Source organism: Puntigrus tetrazona, chromosome 9, assembly GCF_018831695.1.
Source record: "Puntigrus tetrazona isolate hp1 chromosome 9, ASM1883169v1, whole genome shotgun sequence".
NCBI lineage: Eukaryota > Metazoa > Chordata > Actinopteri > Cypriniformes > Cyprinidae > Puntigrus > Puntigrus tetrazona.
The window spans coordinates 10,631,287-10,655,370 of NC_056707.1; the positions used below are offsets into that span (position 1 = coordinate 10,631,287).

Genomic DNA, 24,084 nt, shown 5'->3' on the forward strand with positions numbered 1-24,084 from the left:
TCTGCCGGGGAGCCAACAGTCCACCTGAAACTTTGTGAAGCTACCAAAGGATATACGAACATTATCGTAGATGTATTACACACGCTGAGTTCCACTGAGCACATTAGTTTTAAGCTCATTTCAGTCATAATATCAGTGCAGCAGTGGGTGATATAAAGGAAGCAAGTGGAGGACTTTAGAAATGGCTTTCCATTGTGTGAAAAAAAAATATTCTTAAATAGTTTGGTTTCTTAAATCTTGTGGGCATTCCTGAATAATAGATTTTGCTCGTGACATGTTGTTGATGTGTCTAGCTGCACCATTTTTTTCTGGCATTGTTTGTGTTTACTACTTAATGTAAAAAGGGCATAAAATTGTAATATGTGTAAATACAGTTCACATTTTCTCAGTTTTTGTGCTACAAAGCTGAATACAGAAATTGCTAAATTGCTAATTGGAAGAAGTATATGCAAAGAGCTGCTTCATAAAGGTTGAATATGTAGGATTCTAATCAGTGGTTCATTCAGTCAACATTTTCGCTCTCTTAATTAAATAACACCCAAATTAAATTCTGAATGTGAAGGAAGAACTGATTGCTGATTTGTTAACCAGCTTTACTCTAGAATGCCACAGATATCAGAACCGTACACTGCACAGAGCATTTAAACTAGCCAATTAAATTAAAAATAACCTTTAAGGAAAAAAATCTTATGACATTAAACCTAAGTGATGAGGCTGCTCTTCCGTCTCTTCAGCCAAGCTTTCATGCATGTCAAATTAAATATGGCATCTTGCTTGACTAAGATCCATTCTCGTTTTTTAAATGTAAAGAATAAAAGGACAAGACATTAATGGATGTATTTCCATTCAGCTTTAATTCATGTTATATTTCATAACAATTTTTTTTTTTGTGTTACAGCAGCATTTTAAAATCCTCCCGAACTATGCTAAATTTACAATGCTTATAGCTGTATCTTGACTTTGCATGAGAAAATGACTTTAATTAAGGCAGAAATGGGCTCCAATACCCTTCTGATACACTTTTACATTAATTGAAAACATTTCTTTCATCATTACAGAGAGTGAATCTTTTAATTTCTTTCATCTCCTCAGGGTATTTAGAAGTTCATCTCTTCTCACTCCCTCGCAGATTCATTTAAGCAACCTGAAATGAGACAGAGAGAGGAAGTCAACGCTAACTAACCCTTTCATAACCACACCAACACGCACACTTTTTTTTACATAACGCACTCTCCTTTTGATATCTCAATGGAACGAGACAATTTTTCATAAACTGTTATTGAAAGACATGTAATTGTTTTCTCGCTCTTATGTCACTGTAAAGTGTATGAGAGAAGAACATTTTTCAGCAGCGAATTTTAGATCCGTTGTTTTCCATACAACGAAAGTAAAAGCAAATGACAAAAATACGATACGATCATTTGCAGGGAGAAAAGGACCTCAGGTCTAATTTCCTAATTGATCTCAAATAGGTCTTAATAGGCTAAGCTTGGAAAATAACATCCTCAGATGAAGCTTTTGAAGATTCAGTACGCATGGAAGAAATAAAAACGAGCCTTTTGTTTTGGACAGGCAGGTGAAGATGGTGAGATAACAGCTGAAGAACAGGTTCAGATGCTGCTGGATGCAAAGCTGCAGTGTCTACAGAAGGTCTCCACAGACGACCCTGCAGGTAGGCATATCAATTCAACATTGCTTTCACACATTTTTCAATTACGTGACATTTTCAGTTCTCTGCTTTAACTTTACTGTTGTTGTGCACCGCAGTTTGTCTAGTAACGTATTCATGTTACCATTAACATCCAAAACAAGTTTTCTATTAAGCTTGAATGAGTCAGCTCAATCAGGTGTGGTTTATAGACGCAAATGAAATAAAGTGAGACGTACAGTTAATGAGACTCCATCAAGACCTTTGTTTAGCGCAACTCATGGTTAGGCACTGCACAGTTTGCTAATTCATTTAGCTTCATTATAAACTTCATGGGTGATAAGGCAGAACAACAAAACAAAAACAAAACAAGAACAAGATCTTTTGGAGGCTCATTATAAATTAAACAGTAGCGACCTGGCAACTTAAAAATATTAATTTGGCTTAATCCCATCTACCTTTTATCTTAACGCCATAGGTTAAGTCAAGGAGATAAAGATAATTATGTTTTATAAAAGGATATTATGCAGAAAGGTGGTGGGTGCAATGACTGCTATCTACAGCACAGAACATGATTTTTAAGATACACTGTATAGTTGGCAACAGTGTTTTAGTATGCCCCTAGAATGAAATCGTTTTAGCTTAATGTCCTGTCACATTTACTGTTATTTGGCAAATTTTTGTGGGCAAAGATTTTTGTTTGATTTAAATAGCAATCCCTGCAATCTTGTATGAGGGCAAATTATTTGGTTGTGTGTATGTTTTTTGCCTTCTTTGCCAATAACATTTATCTGAAACCTCACTGATGTGATCGCACTTTTAAACTGTTATGATTCAACCAACGGTTGTAATATCATTGCAGGAAGTTGTGTAATAATTGAACCTAACATGCAGACATGTCAAGCTGTTCTCAAGGTTGAATATTCAGCCGTCACATTGGATTCTAAAAGCATTCTCAGAAGAAAGTACCAGCTGCGTTTCAGGAGTTTTCATAGTTTTGCGTCATTTTTCTTGATGGAAGAACTCAAGTCCCATCCTACATTGTCATTGTTTCACTTGAAAATATCGCATGTCACACTTATAAGTGTCACAACTGCAGTTTCACAGTTTGACGTTAAATAGTATCAGAACAGCACTCTGAACGAACAGTTTGAAAGCACTTTATTGTCTAATGTTTTCAAACTTAAATCTTCGTTGCTTCTGTGGTCTGATGTAGACAGAAATCTGTGGCTGCTGGACTGACTCTGTTAAAAACTCTGCTGATTTATTCAACGTCTTTAACTGCCTAACGTAAATTGCATAATTTCTTTGGATTTCTAAAGAAATCATTACAGTCATTATTACAGTTATGGATTGTTCAGTTGCGTTGCTTTGGCACGAAATGATAGATACACTGATCAAGTTCAGGATTCATAATATAATCAAACAATGAATTTATTGCACAAGCTCACTTGTTGCCTCTGCATGATGTGTCAGTGTGGGCCACCCCATGAGTGCTCATGTTAGACCATGCCAGTTGGATATGTTCCAATATCCATGCACGACATCCCCCATACAGTATGTGTTCCGGTGATACTATGAGTGATATTTTTTAATTTAACAGCTTTTATCCAAAGCAAAGCATGATTCATTTGCAGATAATAAGGATGTGTGACGGTTTCCTAATGGGCTTTTACTATACAGTAGCTCATATCTTGTTTGTCTTGCCACTTTAAAGATCAGGAAGGAATGAAAATGTGCCAGACTTTCTCGTGTTGTCACACGTTTTGCTGAAAGATCGGATGATTTCGTATCTGAACTTGTCCTTTGGTGAATTGACATCTCTCCTCTGAAACTGTTCTGCTCTCAGTTGGTGTTTGCGTCCCAGAGTGGGATGGTCTAATATGTTGGCCGCAAGGCTTCCCTGGAACTCTGACCAAGACCCCCTGTCCCAGATACATCTATGACTTCAACCATGCAGGTTTGAAACATTGTTTGCCACCTGTTAACATGCATAATTGTTAGCTCCAAATTTCTTAATATATTTCTTAATTTGATCTGATAGGAACAACTAAAAACATACAAATAAGAAGTCTGTAACCTGGGTGGGTATGAAGGTGTTTGCGCTGGTTTTGAGCTTGTAGATGAGAGCACACCTAAGCCGTAAAAGAAAAGATTTTGTCAAAAAAGAGCAAATTGCTCAAATTGGATACATGGTTGATAACTTATTTTTTGCTTTAAATGCATTTTTTATAATGAGTTTAGATACAAATTCATATATGTTGAGGATTAGGTAAAAATTTTGTGAGAACATTGTGTATTAATCCATTCAATATACCCTAGTGCTGAAGGCCTAAAATGCCATGGATTATTATAGATTTTTTTTTTCTTGATTTCTCATTTTCACAACTTAATTTTCTTGTTATCTCAACAAATCAAAGTTGTTTTAATTTTACAACAGGGTCTGCGGTTGCGACAGTGATGAACACAACGTTCCCGCACATCTGATCGATAGATAATCTGTGTGCTCTTATTTGTTGTTCATTTTGTGGCCATTTCAGCAAAAAGTTTCTTTGCTTAGTAATAAAGTCTACAAAAAGCAGATTGTATAATCAGTTATTTTTTTCAGAGTCTTACAAAAGAGAAAATGCAACAATGCCAGTGCCATCCACTTGAAATAAAATTATATTATAGAATTTGCTTGTGATTTTTATACAATATATATATATTGTCATATACAATAGGCCACCTGACCATTACATGTGGGACAGGTTCTGATCAAAACTACACTACTGCTACATTTAATCAGAAATAAATAAGTAACTGATAATGGGTCAGACATCATAAATGTTGTAAATGTTGAGATAATAAGAAATATAAGTTGTGCATGATGAGAAAACCAGAAAGAGCTAAAACAAAAATATATGGCCTCTTAGGGTATGTTGGCCTGGGTAACACAATATTTAATTTTTGACAAGAATGAAAACAAGAAGTACAGTGCACATAATTTGAAAGTTTTGCAAAGTTTTGAAAGTTGTGAAAATGATCTGCATTATCTATGATTTTCATAAAATGTAGAGACTATAAATCTATCCTTCAAAGTTTGTTTCATTTGAGACCCAGTATTTTACATTATATATATATATATATAATGCTTAATCTTTCTTCAGTCTTTCTTGATTACCATAGATTTTTGTTTCTTTTTGGGAAAAAGATTAAAAAAGTAAAACAAACTAATTTATTTTTTATTGTTGGACGGCGAGTACTGTTTCACATACTATTTCTGACAATTAACTTGCAGCATACTGTGCAGTATACTACAATTTTAAGCCTAAATGTTCAGCAGAAAGTATTTATCAATCTTCCAGGACACGCTTACAGGAGGTGTGACTCTAATGGTTCCTGGGTGCTTGCAGAAAGCTCCAACAAGACATGGGTCAACTACACTGAATGCATCAAATCCCCAGAACCCAACAAAAAGAGAGTAAGCCACATTACAGTCATTTGTCTTTAATGGACTGAGATTACTTTCTAGGTGGTTTGACGCACTACGTCTTTGTTCCCACAGCAGGTCTTTTTTGAAAGGCTGCACATCATGTATACAGTGGGCTATGCAGTTTCCTTCAGCTCTCTTCTAGTGGCTATCTTTATTATTGGATACTTCAGGTGAGTGACTGACTAAAGTTGAACGTATGTCTGATGTGCTTCTTCACATAAACTGCAAGAAAAAGTCCTTTCACGATGCTTTAAATAGGTTTCTTACACCCTCAAGTGTAATATTTCTATTTCTATCATACTGTAATTCCACAAATGAGAATCAGGGCTGCCGTGTCTTTTCTCTCTCTCTGTACTCCGTGCTCCATTAACAACTCATTGGACGTGTCTCGAGTTCAGTGAGAACGTGCCGTGCCAATACTGTTCACACAGTAAAGGAAGTGCCTTCTCACATTTTCCCATTTTCTGTTGAAGACAGACCATTGAAAACAAAAATAAATTGACTGAAAATATACCCATGGCTTGAGATAAATAGAGAGTGGCTCGGTTTTCCAAATGTGAGCAATTTAAAAACTAATGGTACAAAATGTCAGTATTAATTGCTCTCCGGGTGACTGATGAAGAGCAGTGTTAACACATTGCTTACATCTACATGCAGGGATGTAAAGCAATTTGAAAAGAGAATGCATTCTAGGAAGTAAAAATTTTTTTTTTCTTACGCATTATTGTGTTGATGTTTTACATGCATGCTGACATGTACTGATACATATTATTATTATAGGGTTGTGTCAATAAATGATAGTATCGTGTATCGACGATAGTCAGAGATATTGATGATAGCAGATGTCTTTGTCAATAGTCAAGACGACTTTAGGCTCATTCTACTATTAATGTATAAAGCTTTTGTTATTATTAATATTAATATGCCTATTATTATTGGTCTGCTTTTTACCCTGACTGATTTTGAATGTTTTTATATTTAACATGTCAGTTTTCAGTATGTTTTGAAAGTATATTATTTTGGTTATTGGTGCTTCAATTCTCTCTCTCTCTCTCTCTCTCATGCACGTGTGGTTTAAAATCACCAAATAGTTATGAAATAGCCTATGACAAGTACAGAGAGTCTCTCTTTTGCCTAAGCCATAATATTGTGTATCGGCGATTCCACAGGTCGGCGATATGATGATATGAAAAATGACCATATCGCCCAAGCCTAATACTATAGACTATTCCTGGATTTTATCTGTTTCCACAACCATTGCATTCTTTCAACTTTAAAATAAATGGTTTAAGCTTAAGGGCCAGCATTGTAATAAAGTATCTGCCAGTGTGCAATTTCCACAAAATTGCATCAGGCCTTTTTGGAAAACAGATGGTAGAATACACTGTACTGTATATCCCCATTTGCTATACATATATATTAACTATACGTATTCAACATCTACACTTTTATTGGTTGGGCCATACGATAAAGCTTTCACTCTGTATGGGGTCTTTTTCTACAATTCGATGGCATATTTAATGTCTAAATGAAAGAACAAAAAGTCAAATAATTGTTTTGGCTAATAGATATTACAGTTATTCATACTTATTCAAATTCTCATAAACCAATGTACGCAATAAATATTATGATTTTTGGATGTAACTTTCAAAACAGCAACTACAAAATGTATGTAAAAAAATGTTGCAGATGATGTAATGAAAGTTGTTGAAACTTTGGTCATGAAAGATGTAGCAAATCAAAAGAGTTTTGAGGTAAATAAATTATGAAGTCACATCCAAGCTGCTGTATACAGTAGAATATGCGCGTGTTCTTATGCACTTTCAAGTGTCTGATGCAGTGGATTGACCGCAGCAATTGCCGACAAAATACACCTGTCAACGCATTTGCTCCTAAGGCCAAATTTTGCATGGCAGCTGAAGTGGTTTTGAATTACCGGAGTCAGGCCTGCTCTCGACACGTAGCGATCAGAAATAAACAAAGAAAATTGTGAGACTCTCTACGCTTTAGTGCTATTAGAAAACCTAATGAGCTGCCTACCTAGAAAGCATATTGTGCCATCATGGATTTTTACAATGCTCCAATATTAAATGATCTAAAAATATAAAATACCTCATTATGTTCCTTCATGAATAAAGCGATCCCAAATTTTTGTAATAGTAAGATTAGATCGGCATTGTAACGGTGCAATCCACGCGATCTCCCTAATAATTCATCCTTTAATAAAGTAATATTTAAAGGGTACTAAATGTAAAGAGCCTTTATAGCATGCTTTGTTATAAAAACTATCCCATACATGCTTTGGGGATTTTGGTGAACAGATGGTTGCTGAGTGTATTAATATTACCCAGTGAAAATGATACACGATAGAAACCAGATTTAAACTGAATGGGTAAACTAAATATAAATGCAGAACACCATAACATTAAGTGGCATACAGCTAAGCTACAGTGAATAATTAAAAATCGTCTCAGGCGTCATGTAGAAACAATGTCGCGTCATGTCTGTGTTTCCCCATCTTTTCCATCCTCTGCCTAACAAGCCTCATATTTCTGTGTCTTCAGGCGCCTCCACTGCACCAGGAACTACATTCACATGCACCTGTTTGTTTCCTTCATGCTGCGTGCCGTCAGCATCTTTGTGAAGGATCACGTTGTGCACACTAGTGCCGGGCTGCAGGAATTTGACGCTGTGCTTATGAATAACTTCACCAATGCCGTGGATGTGGCACCAGTGGACACTTCACAGTATGTGAGTCAAGCGCTATCTCATTTTAGTATTAAAGTGCTTCATCAAAAATGTATCAGGCATGTCGGGTCGGGTGATATAATTCAAAACGAAACATTACATACATATAAGTAAATGATTAATATGCTGTATAAATTGCAAACACTCTAACTAATTAACCGGTTTGTGTAGAGCAAAGTTTAAACAAATTAGTTTAATGAACTTTTATGCATATTTACAACTTAGTGTTTCTTCTGAGTTCACAAAACCGGCACGGTTTAAATAATCTAAACTGTTTCGTTATTATGAGTGTAATTAACTCGCTTCTTTTCATTTCTCTTTAACTGAAGCTGAGCTAGTATTTCTGATTCTGAGCATGCTTTGCCGTGGCACTTGAAAGGGAGAGTCTATTCTAAAAATAAGGGTTATATAATGGCTTTTGTGTAAAATTAATGGTAGGTGGTAGATTTAGTGGTATTTAATGTTTTTCTATGCTACTTTAAAAGAGTGTACATAAACTTTTAGTAAATTATTAAATGTTTACCTCATATTTGTGAGTTTTGCCATCTTATGCAGATTTACAGCGTATGTGTATATGTTATCCCTCCAGTATGTTTGTTCCAATATTATTTTATAAGTATCCCTTATAAGCAAGAATAGCTGTTATATCAACACGTACAGTATGATCAGCACATATTGATCATTTCTTCTAAATGATCAACAGTCTGTTCAAAGTGAAAATCATGCTGTGTGCAAAATGTGACATTTGAATTAATAACCCATGAGTAACCAGAAGCAAAAATAATTATAGAATGTCATATTTACCAGCTAGAATGCTGCATAGAGGCACGGTAATATGTTAAACAAGCCTGGAAGAGCGGAAATTGAAAGAGGTCAAGTTGGGTCTGGACGAAGTGACATCTGGGTGAGGTCTGACTCCATTTCTGATTATGGCGGGGAATAAATAATTTAATGCCTCATCTTGACACTTTGTTGGGCTCAAATTGTTGGAAGAAATGCCAAAGCTAGACGTCAGAGGTTACTGAATTGCAAGAAGCTGTTTAAGTTCTTACAGTCTCATTCTGTGTAGTGTGTCGTACTCCTACCGGAGGGCTTTTGTTTAATACCATCTCCAATCTCCACCCCAAAGCTTGTACTAAACATGTCTGAGTGTATACTCTACGCCCACCACATGGCCAGCATCAGCAATCCACTCATAGAGGTTAAAAAAGCTCACTTGTCCCCGTTTACTGTATCCATTGCCACCAACGCTCAGACTCGAACTGTATCGGTGCCCATTCCAGGCAATGCTGAGACTCATTGACTGCGCCCTCAGCCTTTCTTCAAACAGCTGCATTGCAGGAGATAAGTGCTATGAAGCCAATGTGTGAGGGTGGATTTTGCAATCCGTTGTTTAGCATCCATAGCTGCAATGCTTATGTTTGGTGCAAACAATGTGTCTTCAGAGATCAAAGACTCAACTGCTATGCTTTGATCCATTTGTTTATGCAGCAACTTGAGTGCGTTGCGTTTTCTATAGGTCAGTCAGCCAACATGTTAGCCAACATCAATAGGCTGCTATTACTCTCAAATTTCCTACCCTTCCATTTTTTTAATGGAACAGTATGACAGCAGAACTTAGCGGAAAAATATTTGCTTTATATATATATGCTTTCTGCATCATATTAGGAATCTTTGCAAATACTTTTCAGTGTAGACAACAGGCAGTCATTTGTCTGTTTTTTTTGTCTTCTTTTTAAAGCCAAGCAGCATATTATTATTATTATTATTATTATTATTATTATTATTACTACTATTTACTTTACTGACGGATAAGTTCATACATACAGTATATTCCCATGAAATAGTCCATATTTTTTGTTTTTGAGTATTGAAGAAAATTTTTTTATTTTATTATTATTTACAGAATTATTATTTTTTTTTTAAATTTGCACATAACCAAGGATTGAAATGAACTTTTTCACTTACCAGCAAATTTGGCTACACTTTTTTTTTTTTTTTTTTTAAGTTACCGGCTATTCATAATGTCTGCTAGCCAAAAACAGCTACAACAAAAACATGGACAGCTGACTCTTAAAGTCACTTTTAAAAAAAACAAAAAACTTTTGAATCAAATTTTAACATTTAATCAGTCATTTATAATAATACATTTAGGCTGTTACTAAACAAGTAAAATCAGTATCATATGCAGAAGTTGCATATGAAGTGGCGTTTAGATTTACATGTAGATGTAGAATTTATTTACAAAATGAAAATATACTTTTAAATGTGAAATTAAAAATCTGCAGTAGCGAGCAGCACGTCAGTGTTAATAAGTGAGTCACTGCGACTGAACCGGTGTCTAAAATGTAAGTCTCTTGATATTGATTGTTGCATAAACTCAATATCAATATAAGTTGGTTTTGTTTGTTTTTTGTGCCATGATGTATGACATCTAAATGCAGATTTGGCTTGCATAAACGTCAAGAAATGAATGAGTAAACATAAGAAAAGTAATCCCCCAAATGGGCTAGTGATTTAACAGTGTTACCGCCACAGCTGATTTTTACCAACACTTGGTGGGTGTTATACTTCAAACACTGGACATAAAGTTTCCTAAAGACCACCTCAGTAAGCTAATTTCTATGCTTGGTAAGTTAGTATAAAATTGTGATACTATATTGTGGGAGTATTTAAAATGACTCAAAATGTGTTTACATTAGAATTGAATATTACTTTTAGCCATTTTGTCCTTTCTAAATCTTAAAATACTAACATTGCATGACTAAGGCTGCTATGACAGAAATTATGATTTATATTGTTATATACCCATTATGCTTCTGTGATATTGTGTGATTACTTTCTACACAGCATTCAGTAATTTTCATTATTTATAATAACCGGGATGTGCATGGGGAAGAATAGGAAATTTCCATTTATTCATTAAACAAATTGTAGAGCGCTGTTTTTGGTTATAGATACCTTAAATGATTTTAGTAAATAGTGCTGTTTTGTTTGTTAGTGTTTTTTTTTTTGGACTTTTAGGGCCAGTTTTCCAGAAGTGTTTTGCTGACCTATGATTTTATTTGATTGCTATAACATTTTTATTTCTATACAAGCCTCCCAACCGCTTCACTGTGGTGGTCTGCAGTAGGCATTATGCTTTCAATCAGTATTGTGAAAAGAGGGCAGAGATGTCTTAGAGTACATCATCAGCAGAGAGGCAGGGAAAAGACAGAACAAAAACTTTAGGTGTTCAGGTGATCCTCCGGGTTTATTGACAACATAATCTGCACCTTGCTTTTCTCTGGCGTCTCTTTGATCTTCTGTCAGAAACTCTCAAGCTCTCGCGGTTACCCCTAGTTTCTGGCACTTTAACGTGTCTGGAGTTGGTGCTGTTATTGTCCTTGCTCTGAATAGCAGCTCTTTGACTGGGTTGTTGCACTACCGAGTCCCAGATGCACTCCATTGGGGGGAAAAAGCAAGTTCAGTATAGAACAGAGAGTGGCAGTTAACCTAAAAATGACCAGTCTGTGATTATTCACTAACGAACGTCATTCCAAAAGTGTATGACTTCCATGCTTCTGTGGAAATAAAAGGAGATGTTTAGCAGGATGTACTACTCATACACTACATTTCATTCAAAGGTTGCATGGTTTTTAAGAGATGGAATGCAAAGTCTTTTTTTCCACCAAAACTCTTTAATCTTATTTAAGCATACACAAATTCAAACTTGCCACATCACATGTAAAACTACGGATTAAACGGAATGACTTCACTTTTGTTCCTCACACAAAGCTATCACGTCCCTTTGTGTTCTTCGGAAGATAGTCATGCAAGTTTGGAACAAAGTAAGGATGAATAAAAGAATAGAGCTAGAGCATAAAAAGAAACACTGATTAAAACAACAACTCGTAAGCTGCAATGTTTACCTCTAACTCTCTGCGCAGGCTGAAAATGGAGCTCATGTTGGCAAAGACACTGTAATTATAGCTGCTTTTGCATATTATATGCGCTAATTGCAGTTTATTCAAATCACTTGTGAGAGATAATGTTTTGATGAGTCAAGATTGATGTGCTACATTCATATTTGTGGTAAATGGAAACTCAGACATTAAAATCATTGACGGACCTCTAAATAGAATCAGCCTGACATTTTTGCGTTATGAATTTGCATACAGGACCACGGTTTAAAACATAAGTTTATTATAGCCTAGTGTGTGAGCAAATGGAAACTTTTATTAACCTGTTGTTTATTTTTTCTTCTGACATTATATTCAGAGTTTCTGAGGAAATTTTAACCGTGTCACAATTTATGTGCATTAAAAATATCAAAAAAAAAAACAATTCATCGTTGATTGTTTGCCAGTTCAACAGGTAAGTTTTTAACCTAGATTTAAAACAGATTTAGATGTAGGTAGTGCATTCTGAAAAAGCACGATCACCCCTACTTTTCAGCCTTGATTTAGCAGTACGTAGCAATCTTTGATTAGACGACTGGAGAGACACAACCAGACATCAATAAATCCGAAAGATATATCAGTCTGCTATCAAACGTTAGCAGTTTCAATTTGAACTTTTCCTTAGATTTAAAATGTTGCTCAAGCAAATCATCAAAAATAAATGATGTGAGCTAGTGTACGTAATTGTATAGTTTTATAAGTCTGAATTTATATCTCTTTGTATTACTCCCAAGGAATATTATGGAAAACTTCTGCATGAGATGTATGAATGTAAATGAGAAGGAGTTATAAAACAGAAACATCTGAGCAATAAAATTCAAAACTCTTATTACTTTTACCTCTCATAGTTGGATATACATTAGTTTCATAAGTTTCTAAGTTTTTTTTTCTTATGCACATCACTGCACACTCATTTGGACAAAAACACAGTAAAATTGCAATATTGGGAAACTTTTTTTTCTGTATTGCTTACTTGCCATTCTTATCAAACAGTCATATTTATATTCCTGTCCCGACACTTAAAGTGTGTGGTGAAAGCAGAGCTAAAACACCTGTCTTAAGGTTTGATCAGTGGTTGCTGTAGCAGGCATCATTATTACCGATCATACTCTGTATTAGGGATTTCAAGAAATCCTAATCATAGACATTAAACTATCATGGGGAACTCATCCTGCATCATTCGTGCTCAGTGATACCTCAAATACTGCAGCTTGTCGAGGAGAGATTATCACCTGCTAGGCGACAAAACAAGTTTGGAAATCACATAGACTTACAATGAAGGCACCAATCCATATCTAGGGACTGGGATGTCATTGCGGTGTGCTCTTTGACACTCTTGGGCCAGAACGCAGTCACCTTATATACAGTAACTTTTGGATGAACAGTCTCATCTCTGAGTAGCTAAGAAAACAGGAAGATTGAATCGAGTGAGGTTTCCTCGTGCTCACAGTGCAGACAAGGTTGATATGTTATTTTATCAATAATTGGCTTGAGTGATTTTGTGTGATTTCTAAGCACAAAATGGATGAAAAGTCATGAGTGGAGGCTGCGCTTCTGCGAGTGACTGATTACACTGTCTAGCTGTTAACACTCACCTGTCATGTTTATAGCTGTTCCACAAGTCAGCTGAAATGGGTCAGACTTGGTAATAGATGGACTAATTAGTAAACAACTCACCCACTTGCATCTTTCATGACACTTCTGTGTTTACCAAACATTTGTGGACTAATAGTGGAAGCAACAGACCAGAGCTGCACAACGTATTTGTTTCTGTATTACAGTATATTTAAAGCAACGTGCATGTAACATTACTCGATTAGGCTTTGATGTGACTTGGTTTTAATAAAAAACTTTATTTGATAGTGTAGCTATAACTATTGGTTTTATGTGATAGTGTCACACCTTCTTTATAACAGGCATGTCCATTGTCAGGTCTTTAATCCACGTATTTGTGTAAGCGATAAATGAACACACTCAAAAGAGAGAAGAGAGTGCTCACAGTGGAAGAGAAACATGGATCTGAACCAACTGAACCAAAGCAGGTTCTGGGCTGTAAACACCATACTCCGCACATGTAACATCACATGGACTAGAGAGTGTGCAGCGTAGAAGGCAAAACTATAAATAAGGTTCAGAATTCTGTCAGCATACTAAGAATATGTGACAGAACCCTGACACCCTTGATGAGCGACACCTGCATGCCACTCTCAAGTTCAAGGGGAGCTCCGGAAGAATGTAAGGATGTGGGACGATATTAGAGGGAGAGAGGGGACCAGATCTGACATTATTTTGCAGTAGGCCACTTTTTCAGGATTGTGGTAAATAGCAAATTCAGAAGAACAGTAAATAAATAGAAATAGAAATCTTTTGTACAAGTTCTGTCACTTTTAATGAACTTAATGCATCCTCACTGAATAGAAGAACTATCTTACTGACGGTATACAACCCCAATTTTGTTTTTTTTAAATGTGAATAAAATGAAAACCAAAAGACTTTCAAAGTAGAACATAGAAAACATAACAAATGTTTAAACTGAGAAATTTTACATTTTTAAAAAAGCAAGACATTTTGAAAAGATTCAGCTGGGGGAACATTTAGCAACTAGTTAAGTTCATGACATCATGTCTGTAACATGATTAGTCACAAAAGGGATGTCTTAGAGAGGCAGAGTCTCTCAGAAGCAAAGATGGGCAGAGGCTCTCCAGTCTGTGAAAGAGTATTAAAAGATTGTGAAGTACTTTAAAAACAACATTATCAAAAGATTCAGAGAATCTGGAGAAATCTCTGTGTAACGAACAAGGCCGAAGACTTTTGTTGGATACCCATGGTCTTCGGGCCCTCGGATAACACTGCATCACTCATTCTTTCATTGACTTTAGTAAATAGGCCCAGGCTCAAGAGGAAGGAGACCTTCCAGTGTGTTATGAATGTTTGTTTCAAAAGCCAGCATCGTTTTAGAAGGCACTATGAATGCTGCAAGGTATAGAAAGGTTTTAGAGGTTTTAGAGGGTGCTGAATTGGTCTGCTGCAGTCCAGATATAAAGAGCATTTGAAACATCATTAAACAAAAGATATGTCAAAAACAACCACAAACTCTTCAGCAGCGCTAATAGCGATAGAGGCTATTTACTTCATTCCTATTAAATAAATGCCTTCCTGACTTGATTTGAAATTTAATAAAGGGAGAAAAAAATTCACCAAAAGGCAGACTCGAACCCAGGTTGATTGCGTAAATAGACTCTGTCAATAAGACAGTTTAAACATGTGTTATGTTATCTATGTTCTATCGTGGATAAGATATTGGCTCATGTGATTTGAAATTGTTTTAGTTTTTATTTTATTCAAATAAAAAATAAAAACCATCCCAACATTTACAGGTTCAGGTTGTATATAAATTCAGCTCAAACTAAACCTTTTTTCTGCCTACAGATTTATATATATTTTTTTTTATATAGGGCAAAAAAAAATTCTACAGGCACAGACACATACTTTTTGGCAGATCCAGGCACACTGCAGAGGTTAGAGGCGTTTGAGAGAAATACGACACTAGACAAATCAGCTGGCCTAGTCTCCATCTTCAACTTTACTGAAGTGTCCAAGAGTCTAATCTTTTTCAGGTGAAGATTGCACTGTGCCACAGGTAACCGTTTCCCAAGCAGCTTCCTGTGTAATAGCTACTGTATTTCCCCCTGCTTTGCTCCCTTCAATGTTATATACCTCGGGTGCGTTTCCCGAACAACTGCGTAACTCGTCATAATATGATGCATTGTTTTGAAAAAAAAAACAACAACAACAACTAGCGAGTTGTTTCCCGAGCCACAGCCACATTTCTGTAGTTTGAACCACATTAGTGGGCGATTGTCGTCACATGCATGTGGTGGAGGAATGACTTATTAGAGATCTCTAAAATGCTGCTGTATTGAACATTGCACCTATGACTAATTTACAATTTTTTATACACTGTTATTATGCTTTATTTGATCTTTGACGCGGGTTCCCTCACATGTTTACACACGCAAGCGCTTTTCTAAAACAGCATTTAGAATGGACGCACAAAAATACATAATTAAAAGGCATTTATATTTATATAGAATGGAAGATACAGATAGTAATGCATGTTAGCTTGCTTCTTGCACCCAATAGCATATTACTTAAAGCCTGTATATCTTACAACCAAGAAACTATGCATCAAAGCACACTTCCACATTCAGCATCATTCATATTGATTTTTTTAATCATTGGTAGCTTATTCACCGCATACAGGATCAATTAACAGTGACATTTATACTTCACTGTGTATAGTAATTGCTCTGCGCTCTGTGATTATTTTGAAACAAAAATTTGAATTGTTTATATGGTACAATAAAAATATACTTTTTGAGATCAGTAAAGTGCATTTTTATATTATACAAAAAAGTTTTTTCAAGATAATACAGCAACAAGAATATTTTGGGCAGCTTTGATTTGTTATGACTGATTTTTTTTAATACCTTTTAGTCCACAAATGTTTGGTAACTTGTTTTTTGTTTGAAACAAAATTGGCTTTTTTAGTTCAGTGTAGTCAACTTGTTTTTACATTAATTTCCTGAACGCTCAAATACTATATGCCAAAGCCATAAGAAAAAACAATTCATTACACACAAGAATTTATTACCATTAAGTGCTTTAGAAAACACATTACATCCTTTAGCAAAATCAAAAGACACTGAAGTGTCCGAAGACTTTGATAATCTAGCCAAATTTTCATATGATCAGCTAATTCAGAGAGAATATATGCAAAGAAATCATGTGTTGTTGGGATTTTCAGCAAGATATTTCATTATTAGCATATCATCCACCTAACCCAAAAAAACAAGTACCCCGCAAACATAACAAGTCTTCCTTTAACATCATCCCAGACTTCATGACTTCAGAATACCAAGAGAGTGTGAGAATGACCTTTGTGATTTGCAACCAAGATTTTTCAGAGTAAAACATTCACATAAATACCCCTGATATTAAAGAGAGAAATAGCTATCATAAGTAAACGTTGATAATCTTTTGATGTGGGATGTGAAATACCTTTTAATTCAGTTCATTGGTTTGGAAATCCTTTATGACCATTAAGCACACCGATCTGTCACGGTAGTGAGCAAATAGCTTCATTAAAGTGCAGTTCTCCTACTGTACAGTCAGTCAGCTAACTGAAGTGAAAAGATTGTCATTTAGTCACACTTCTACTTTCATTTGACGCTGACCGTGTGTCATTATAAAAGAAGTTAGTGAGCTAATCATTCAAATTTCAGATGATGTGAGTAATTTTGTAGAATATATCAGAATGGAATTAAAGTTGGTAGTTCACCTTTTCTTTCTTCTGTGGAGCACAAAAGCTTATTTTTTTCATACAGTTAAAGTCAGTGGGTTCCAATTCTATTTAGATTTTCAAGTGGTGAAACATTCTTTATAATGCCTTTTTCATGTTTCCCAGAAGGTCATATAGGTTTATGATAATATGGAAAAAAAAAATTCATGGCATGATATTATCTAAGTAAAACAGTTTTTCTCTGAATCGGCATGATCATGTACTGGTGCAATGCATTTGAACAAATATGAGTACCTTAGAGAGTCTTTGGTTCGATCCAAAGAAGCACAAATCAGCAAACCAAACAAAAGCATCTAGGTTAGTTGTCATGTATCTGGACTGTTGTTGTTTTTCATGTCACACGTGCTCTGTGACCTACGTCCTAGCTCCCTCCTCTCCACAGTGGACCATCAGTCCACCAGCTCCGCAAGGCTCCATCATCCCTCCGACTCCTCCTTGGTCTGTCGCCGACCATCCATCACCTCGGGATTCCTCCTGCTCTGTCAGGCTCCTCCTTCCCTCCGGCTCCACCTCAGTCCTCTGTCGCTCTGGCTCCGCCGTGTCCTTCTCGTTCCCCGCCTCCGCATTGGTTGTCGGTGCCAGCGGCGTCACTCAGGCCCTCCAGCTCCTCTGTGTCACCCTGGCTCTTCGGCTATTCGGAGTCGACGGTCATTCTTCCTCCATGGCTCCTCCCTCCGTCGGCTCCACCGTGGGTCGTCAGGGCTGTGCTCTGGGTCCTACGGATCTCCTCCTGCTCCGGACTCCTCCTGTTTCTTCCCTGGCTCCTCCCTCCGTCCGTTCCTCCCTGGGCTCTGTTTGCCAACCCCCTCCTGGGGGCCCGTCCTCCACCAGAACCTCCTGTTTTCCTGTTTTCGGGGTGCAATTCCGGGAGAGTGGTGTAATGTGCTTCTGTTGTTTTTCATGTCCCACGTGCTCTGTGACCTACTTTCTGTTTATTGTCTTATTGTCTTCAGCTGTGTCTTGTTAATTATGTCATTTAACATGTGGTTTTTGTTAACTACCTGCATGTAGCAGTGTTATTTGCTCTTTTGTGTAAGATTAAAAACTATCAAGATTATTTTCTCGTCGAGTACTCCTTCCCTGAACCACACCGTGACATTGGTTTTGCTCTTATGTCTCATCTTAGTCTGAACAGAAGACTGTTTATATTGGTGGCCTTCAACTGAGAGTAGGAAATAAGTTTGTCACAGCAAATGTATTGCTCCCCAGCCAGTATGTTTACCGAGTAACTTGTGATGTTTGCCGCTATTTAATGTTGTAATATAAATGTTGATTTTATTTTTTTTTTCAGATGGGTTGTAAAGTGACTGTCTTGCTGTTTATCTATTTCCTGGCTACAAACTACTACTGGATCCTGGTGGAGGGCTTGTACCTGCACAGTCTCATCTTCATGGCCTTCTTGTCTGACTCTAAGTACCTGTGGGGCTTCACTTTGATCGGATGGGGTGAGTATAACATGGTGGTCATTTTCCTGGAAGTGGCAATTTGTAAATATTTCCGCTTCTGTTGTGTTGAAATGAAATGCTGCCGGTGGTGTTGTACTGCCAGATATCTGGTTTTGTTCATAGACAGCTGCATGACACGTAATTGTGTTTTCCTCATAGAACAAGGCCAATAATTTTTTCACTCATATTTTCATTTTTGGCTGCCTATAGCTGACTGCTTTTATATAGTGACTATGGTGTGCATGTGACTGAAAGAGATACTGTAACACCTATACACTAGCGCACTGAAAACAGCTGTACGGCTTTGTTCTGAATTCTTTTGTCCATACAAGTTCCAAGAACAGCATTTATATGAAATCTTTTGTAATATTATACACTTTTGTTTAATTTAATGTGTGCTTGCTAATTCCATTTGAAGGAGAAGGGTAAAGTATTATACTTTGTAATGTAAAAATAGGTTTTATATTGAATTTATTTCTCTCCACATAATGTTTTCTTGTGTATATCATTTTGACAAATGGAATTACATTGTAATAAACACCACACAGGAAACACGATTTACTTAACTGAGTTTGAAAACCCAGAGCAAACCAACAACGAGGACGCTGGTGGAACAAAGAGGTGTATGAAGGGATAAAGGAAGGGAGAAAGTATATAGAATAGCTACAAAGTCATTCTGACTGACCGTGTGAATCATGATCTGTACTTGACAAATAATGGACAGAGTTCCTTTCATACCGGTGCATTTTTCTTTATTACATGTGCTTCTGCTATTTTCTGCAGTTTTGGATTACGTGGTGCAATTCTTTTCTCCCTGCAGCTCCCAAAGCAAATCCAAGCAGAAAAAAAATCCTGCAGAGATATTGTGCCATTTTGCATTCTTTTAACCTGTATCTTGAGAAAAAAAATGTATTATGTGAAGATTTTTTTCTGCTTAAACAAAAACAAGAGGCTTTATAAATGCATACATCTACAGAACTTTGATAAAAGCTTCTACATTGTTTTATCAGTGTTATAGTAGCTAAACGTGTAATCAGCAGAGAATACTAATAGTTTTAATTTTGATTATTGACTGGTCACTATTGACGCTGATTAAGTGGGGTGAAAATATCCCTAAAATATACGTAGTGATTTTATTATTATATATATATATATATATATATATATATATATTACACATTCCTGACAGGTTTAACAAACTCTGAATATTGAAATGTTTAATACAGCTAAATATTAATAGTGGTGCAATAACCTGTTTGCATACTTAGTATTAACAAGGTCTCATTCCATTTCTTATCACATTTTTAGTTTGAACAGTGCGTAGTCTTTTTTTTTTTTTTTTTTTTTAAGAAGACCGAACTGCTAGAAGCAGAACCATTCTCTGATGGGATTCATTGTATTGGTCAAAGCGGCATTGTGAATCCAGCGGGGATGTTGCTGGCCATCCCACATATATGCTGCAACTGTTAAGGTCGCGGTGCTTTTGCTGAACATTATATCCATACTGTACAGATGCCATCTCAGAGATGGATGCCTTTGGACCCTATATCTTATGTATTCCTTTGAGAAATGTGTACATGGAAACCAATCAGCTATTATTTATAGCTAGTGGTATTCATACCCTTCTCTCCGCTCCAACACAGAGAAACAGCACAACCAGAGCTCACCGCAGTTTGTTTTGAGAGGTTGCTTCCTTTTCAAGTGGTTTCAAGTTGAAGTGTTCTTTATTTATTTGTCATTCCTTGTTTGATGTGTTCCTACCGGAAGGGCAGAGATAGAAGCACCTTTGATATGCAGATTCCCTGTTCTTGTGAATGTGTTCGGCATGGCTTATTAATGACCTACGGGTTAAGTCTGTGAAAGTACTTCACAATAATGTCACGTTGATTGGGTTAATGTAGTCATAATGAGGGGAAATCAGTCGTGTTCTGAGGATGAGGAATTCATGTTGTGAATTTAATTTCCTCAACACTACTTTTTAGTGCCTATAATAAGGGGACAATGAGTATGCATTACATAAAGGGTTCATATTTATTTGATCGAGCCAATGCTTAGAAAGGGAAACTAAGCTGTGCTGTGTGATGCAATAATCATTGTGGCAAAGGAAAATTTTTATCTAAGAATTATTTAAAGAGTTCAGCAAAAGGAGGAAGTATCTGTCAATCACTTTTCTGCATTCATTTATTTTTATTTTTTTTGTAAATGTAAAAGGAGTGTGAAGTTTCCAAAATTTTTTAGCAAAACAGTTTTCACTAACAGTAATTAATAATAGTAGTAGTAGTAATAATAATAATAATAATAATAATAATAATAATAATAATAATGATAAATACAGCAATAATAATACAATAATAATAATAATAATAATAATAATAATAATAATAATAATAATAATAATAAATAATTCAATAATAAGTAGAGGTAAATGGCAAGAAATAAATATTTATTTTTTGTATTGAAGAAAGACTGAGAACATATCCTCTTGTAAAATATGTTCTAATAATCTTTGTTTATTTGCAAGAAGTTATTCCATGGTGTACAACACATCCTGAATCTGAAGTTTGGTTATCATTTGATCTGACTGGATTATTCGTGTGAATAACTTGTGACTAGCTCATTGTCCTTTCCCCAAAAATATGCTAAAAGCATAAATTAATTAGCAAAACTTTTTACATCAAAAATGTTTACATCTATAATATCAAAATTGTCCATTTATTTGGACTTAAAATTTTAAATTTTTATTATTGACCTACTGAATATTGTATGCTGCTGAGATGTATGAATTACTTTTATGTTTGTTTTTATTTATTTATTTATTTATTTAAATTGTAACATTTTTTAACATTTACCATCTTTTTTTTTTTTTTTTTTTGCATAAATATTCTATATTATTTTGCATTTTACAGAGGAAAAAGAATAATTGAAAGAACATCCTTGTTTTGGTGAACGAAGATATTCACTTTTAGACTGACTCACACTCGCACTCACCTATTTCCTGAATTACTAGATAATGATAAGTAGATTTTCATGCTGGCAGATCCAAAACAGCATGTGTTCCGGTTAAAGGACGTGCAGTGAGCTCCATTTCTTCAGTGGTATCATAAAGCGAATGTAGTATGAGTCAGGGCGCACATTATTTCAGTGAAATAATCCCAGATTCCCCTAGTTATCCCATCATTGCCATGGGAACTACTGTCTGAGAGGAGGGCACCCTCGATTGACACGCTCACCCTCAGATCCAAGCAGTTTTGCTTCTTGATATGCATGATGTGATCTTGGTTTTTCTGAGGTTATACCATGCATCTCATCAACAGCAAGGATCATTTTTCTTTTAGTGGCTGAGCCAATCAAAATGAAATGAATGATAAAATGTATTAATATTCAAATTTGTTGAATAATACCATCATTATGGGCTTTCCGAAAGCAGAGAAATACTTTAAAAGTATTTTTTTTTGCATTATTTTATTACTATTATTTCAGTATTATAGTTTGCATTTCAGGATTGTATTAATATTTCACTTTGTTTAATACAATTCAAAATATATCTTAAAAAACCATCTATTATATTGCAAACATAATACAGGCAGTGTTCCTATAGTCAGCGAAAGATTTGAACTTGATTTTTTTTTTTACTGGGCTGCGTAACGAAGGGCATATGAAAACATTCCGTGATCAGTATCCAGAAATTGTCGTTAGCTCTTTCCATTTCAACTGCTGATTGTGAATTGAAGGCAACTATTCAGAGTAAAAATAATAATGACGAAAACAATTTTGACACTTTGCCAGAATAGAAATATTCAATCATGTTTCCCGTGTACCAGACAGAAAAGGTTCTCTTCCTGCCCAGTGTCTAGAATGAAAAACACTCCACTGACAATAAGTAAACAAGCAGTAGTTTTTTTATTTAGATGACTCCACAGGATAGTCATCTATGAGTGCAAATCTCTGCGGGTGCACTTGAACCCCCGTGGAGATGTTGAAGGTTCAATCATGCTTCAATGCTTCCTTAAAATATCCAAAGGCATTTTAACATCCATTTACATGATGTTAGCTTTCCTTTAGGCCATTTATTATGGTTTACCGAGTAGTCCTGTTATAGTCCTAGTGTTAGAATCTTTCATTACATTCCAGATAATATAAATGATAAAATTCCCTCTGACTTTACCGTATAATACAACTCGCATTATACAATGATTCTTTGTTTACTGAAATATACTTTTTCCCACCTTTCTTTCATTTCAGGTGTTCCCGCTGTTTTTGTTGCAGCTTGGGCAGTTGTCAGGGCAACGCTGGCAGATGCAAGGTGATTTCACGTGTTCATCCTCACAGACTTGATCTCATGTTCTAATCATTTTTTGTAGAAATTAATTCATATAAGGACTTCCTATGGCAGCGTTCGAAAATACAGTGTATCTTGGCTGTAAAGCTAAAATACATTTTATGTAAATTTGTTTTTGCATTTCGATATTTATATAGATGTACTTTCGGTTAAACCCCTGATGCACGTAGATTATTTTACCAATTTCCTTGCTACGTTTTTTGGACATTGATCGTGTTCATTACATTGCTGTCTATGGCAGCCATCAGAAATATCTTAATTTGTGTTCCAAAGATGAACGGAGGTCTTACACGGCGTCTGAAACGACATGAGGGTAAGTAATTAATGACAAAATGTTCTATTTGGGGTAGAGTAACCCTTTAATACGAGGCATCACTGTTTCAAACAAACAGCACGGGTTGCAAAGTTGACACAATATGTAATTTTTATGGAAAAAAACAAAACAAATAAAAGTGGACACAAAATGATCCCATTACTGTTTATTTTTATATATTTTGTATGTTTAGCTCGTATAGTTCACGTATTAGTTCTCATTGCTGATGTGGCAACTCAGAGCTAGTGCTAGTGCTAGTCAGAAACTAATCGGATCAGTTACTGTTTGTCTTGGATCTGGGAAAGTTCTTGTGTTAAAACACCTCTGCAGCGTTCAAGCTGTTTATCACCAGATCATTTTAATGAAGTAGCGTTCAACTCACACTGATGTAGGACCATGCCCGAGGCGTTATCTTTCCCTGTTTTATGTTCAAACACTGTCTGAATGCCATTGTCTTACTCCCCTCGAGAGCACAATTTGTATTCTTGCAGCTTAGAGACTGTTAGTGATGGTATAAAAGCAAATGTCTTCAAGCAACAACTTGCTGCTTCTCTGGGGGGAACATAAGGTTTTGTTTCAGCTGTAGTCTTTCTGTGTTGTTAAGGTGGCCTAGTTTAACTGATCACAGATTGGATCTTTAACTCAACTCTTAAGTGTATTGCGAAGTGATAGTTCACACAAAAATAAATCCTGTCATCTTGAGAACACAAGATGTTTTTGATGAATTTCGTGAGGTCGCCGACCCTCCCAGATGTTGCTATACTGCTTTCCTAAAGATAATAACATTAGAGCAGCTGAAGTTTATGTGTACTA

At 35.8% G+C, this 24,084-nt stretch overlaps 1 protein-coding gene across 2 annotated transcripts in view; it reads left to right on the forward strand.

The window, feature by feature from the left end:
- The window catches only part of pth2ra (parathyroid hormone 2 receptor a), a 41,957-nt gene that overhangs the window by 3,144 nt on the left and 14,729 nt on the right, over window positions 1-24,084 (forward strand). Inside the window, exons 2-8 of one of the 2 annotated variants that reach the window (XM_043248164.1) lie at window positions 1,573-1,672; window positions 3,498-3,608; window positions 4,996-5,111; window positions 5,196-5,293; window positions 7,688-7,874; window positions 18,466-18,619; window positions 22,862-22,922. In XM_043248164.1, the coding sequence (XP_043104099.1) occupies window positions 1,573-1,672; window positions 3,498-3,608; window positions 4,996-5,111; window positions 5,196-5,293; window positions 7,688-7,874; window positions 18,466-18,619; window positions 22,862-22,922 (827 nt within the window). The remainder of the gene's footprint in view (window positions 1-1,572; window positions 1,673-3,497; window positions 3,609-4,995; window positions 5,112-5,195; window positions 5,294-7,687; window positions 7,875-18,465; window positions 18,620-22,861; window positions 22,923-24,084) is intronic. The other variant, XM_043248165.1, reaches the window with a different exon arrangement.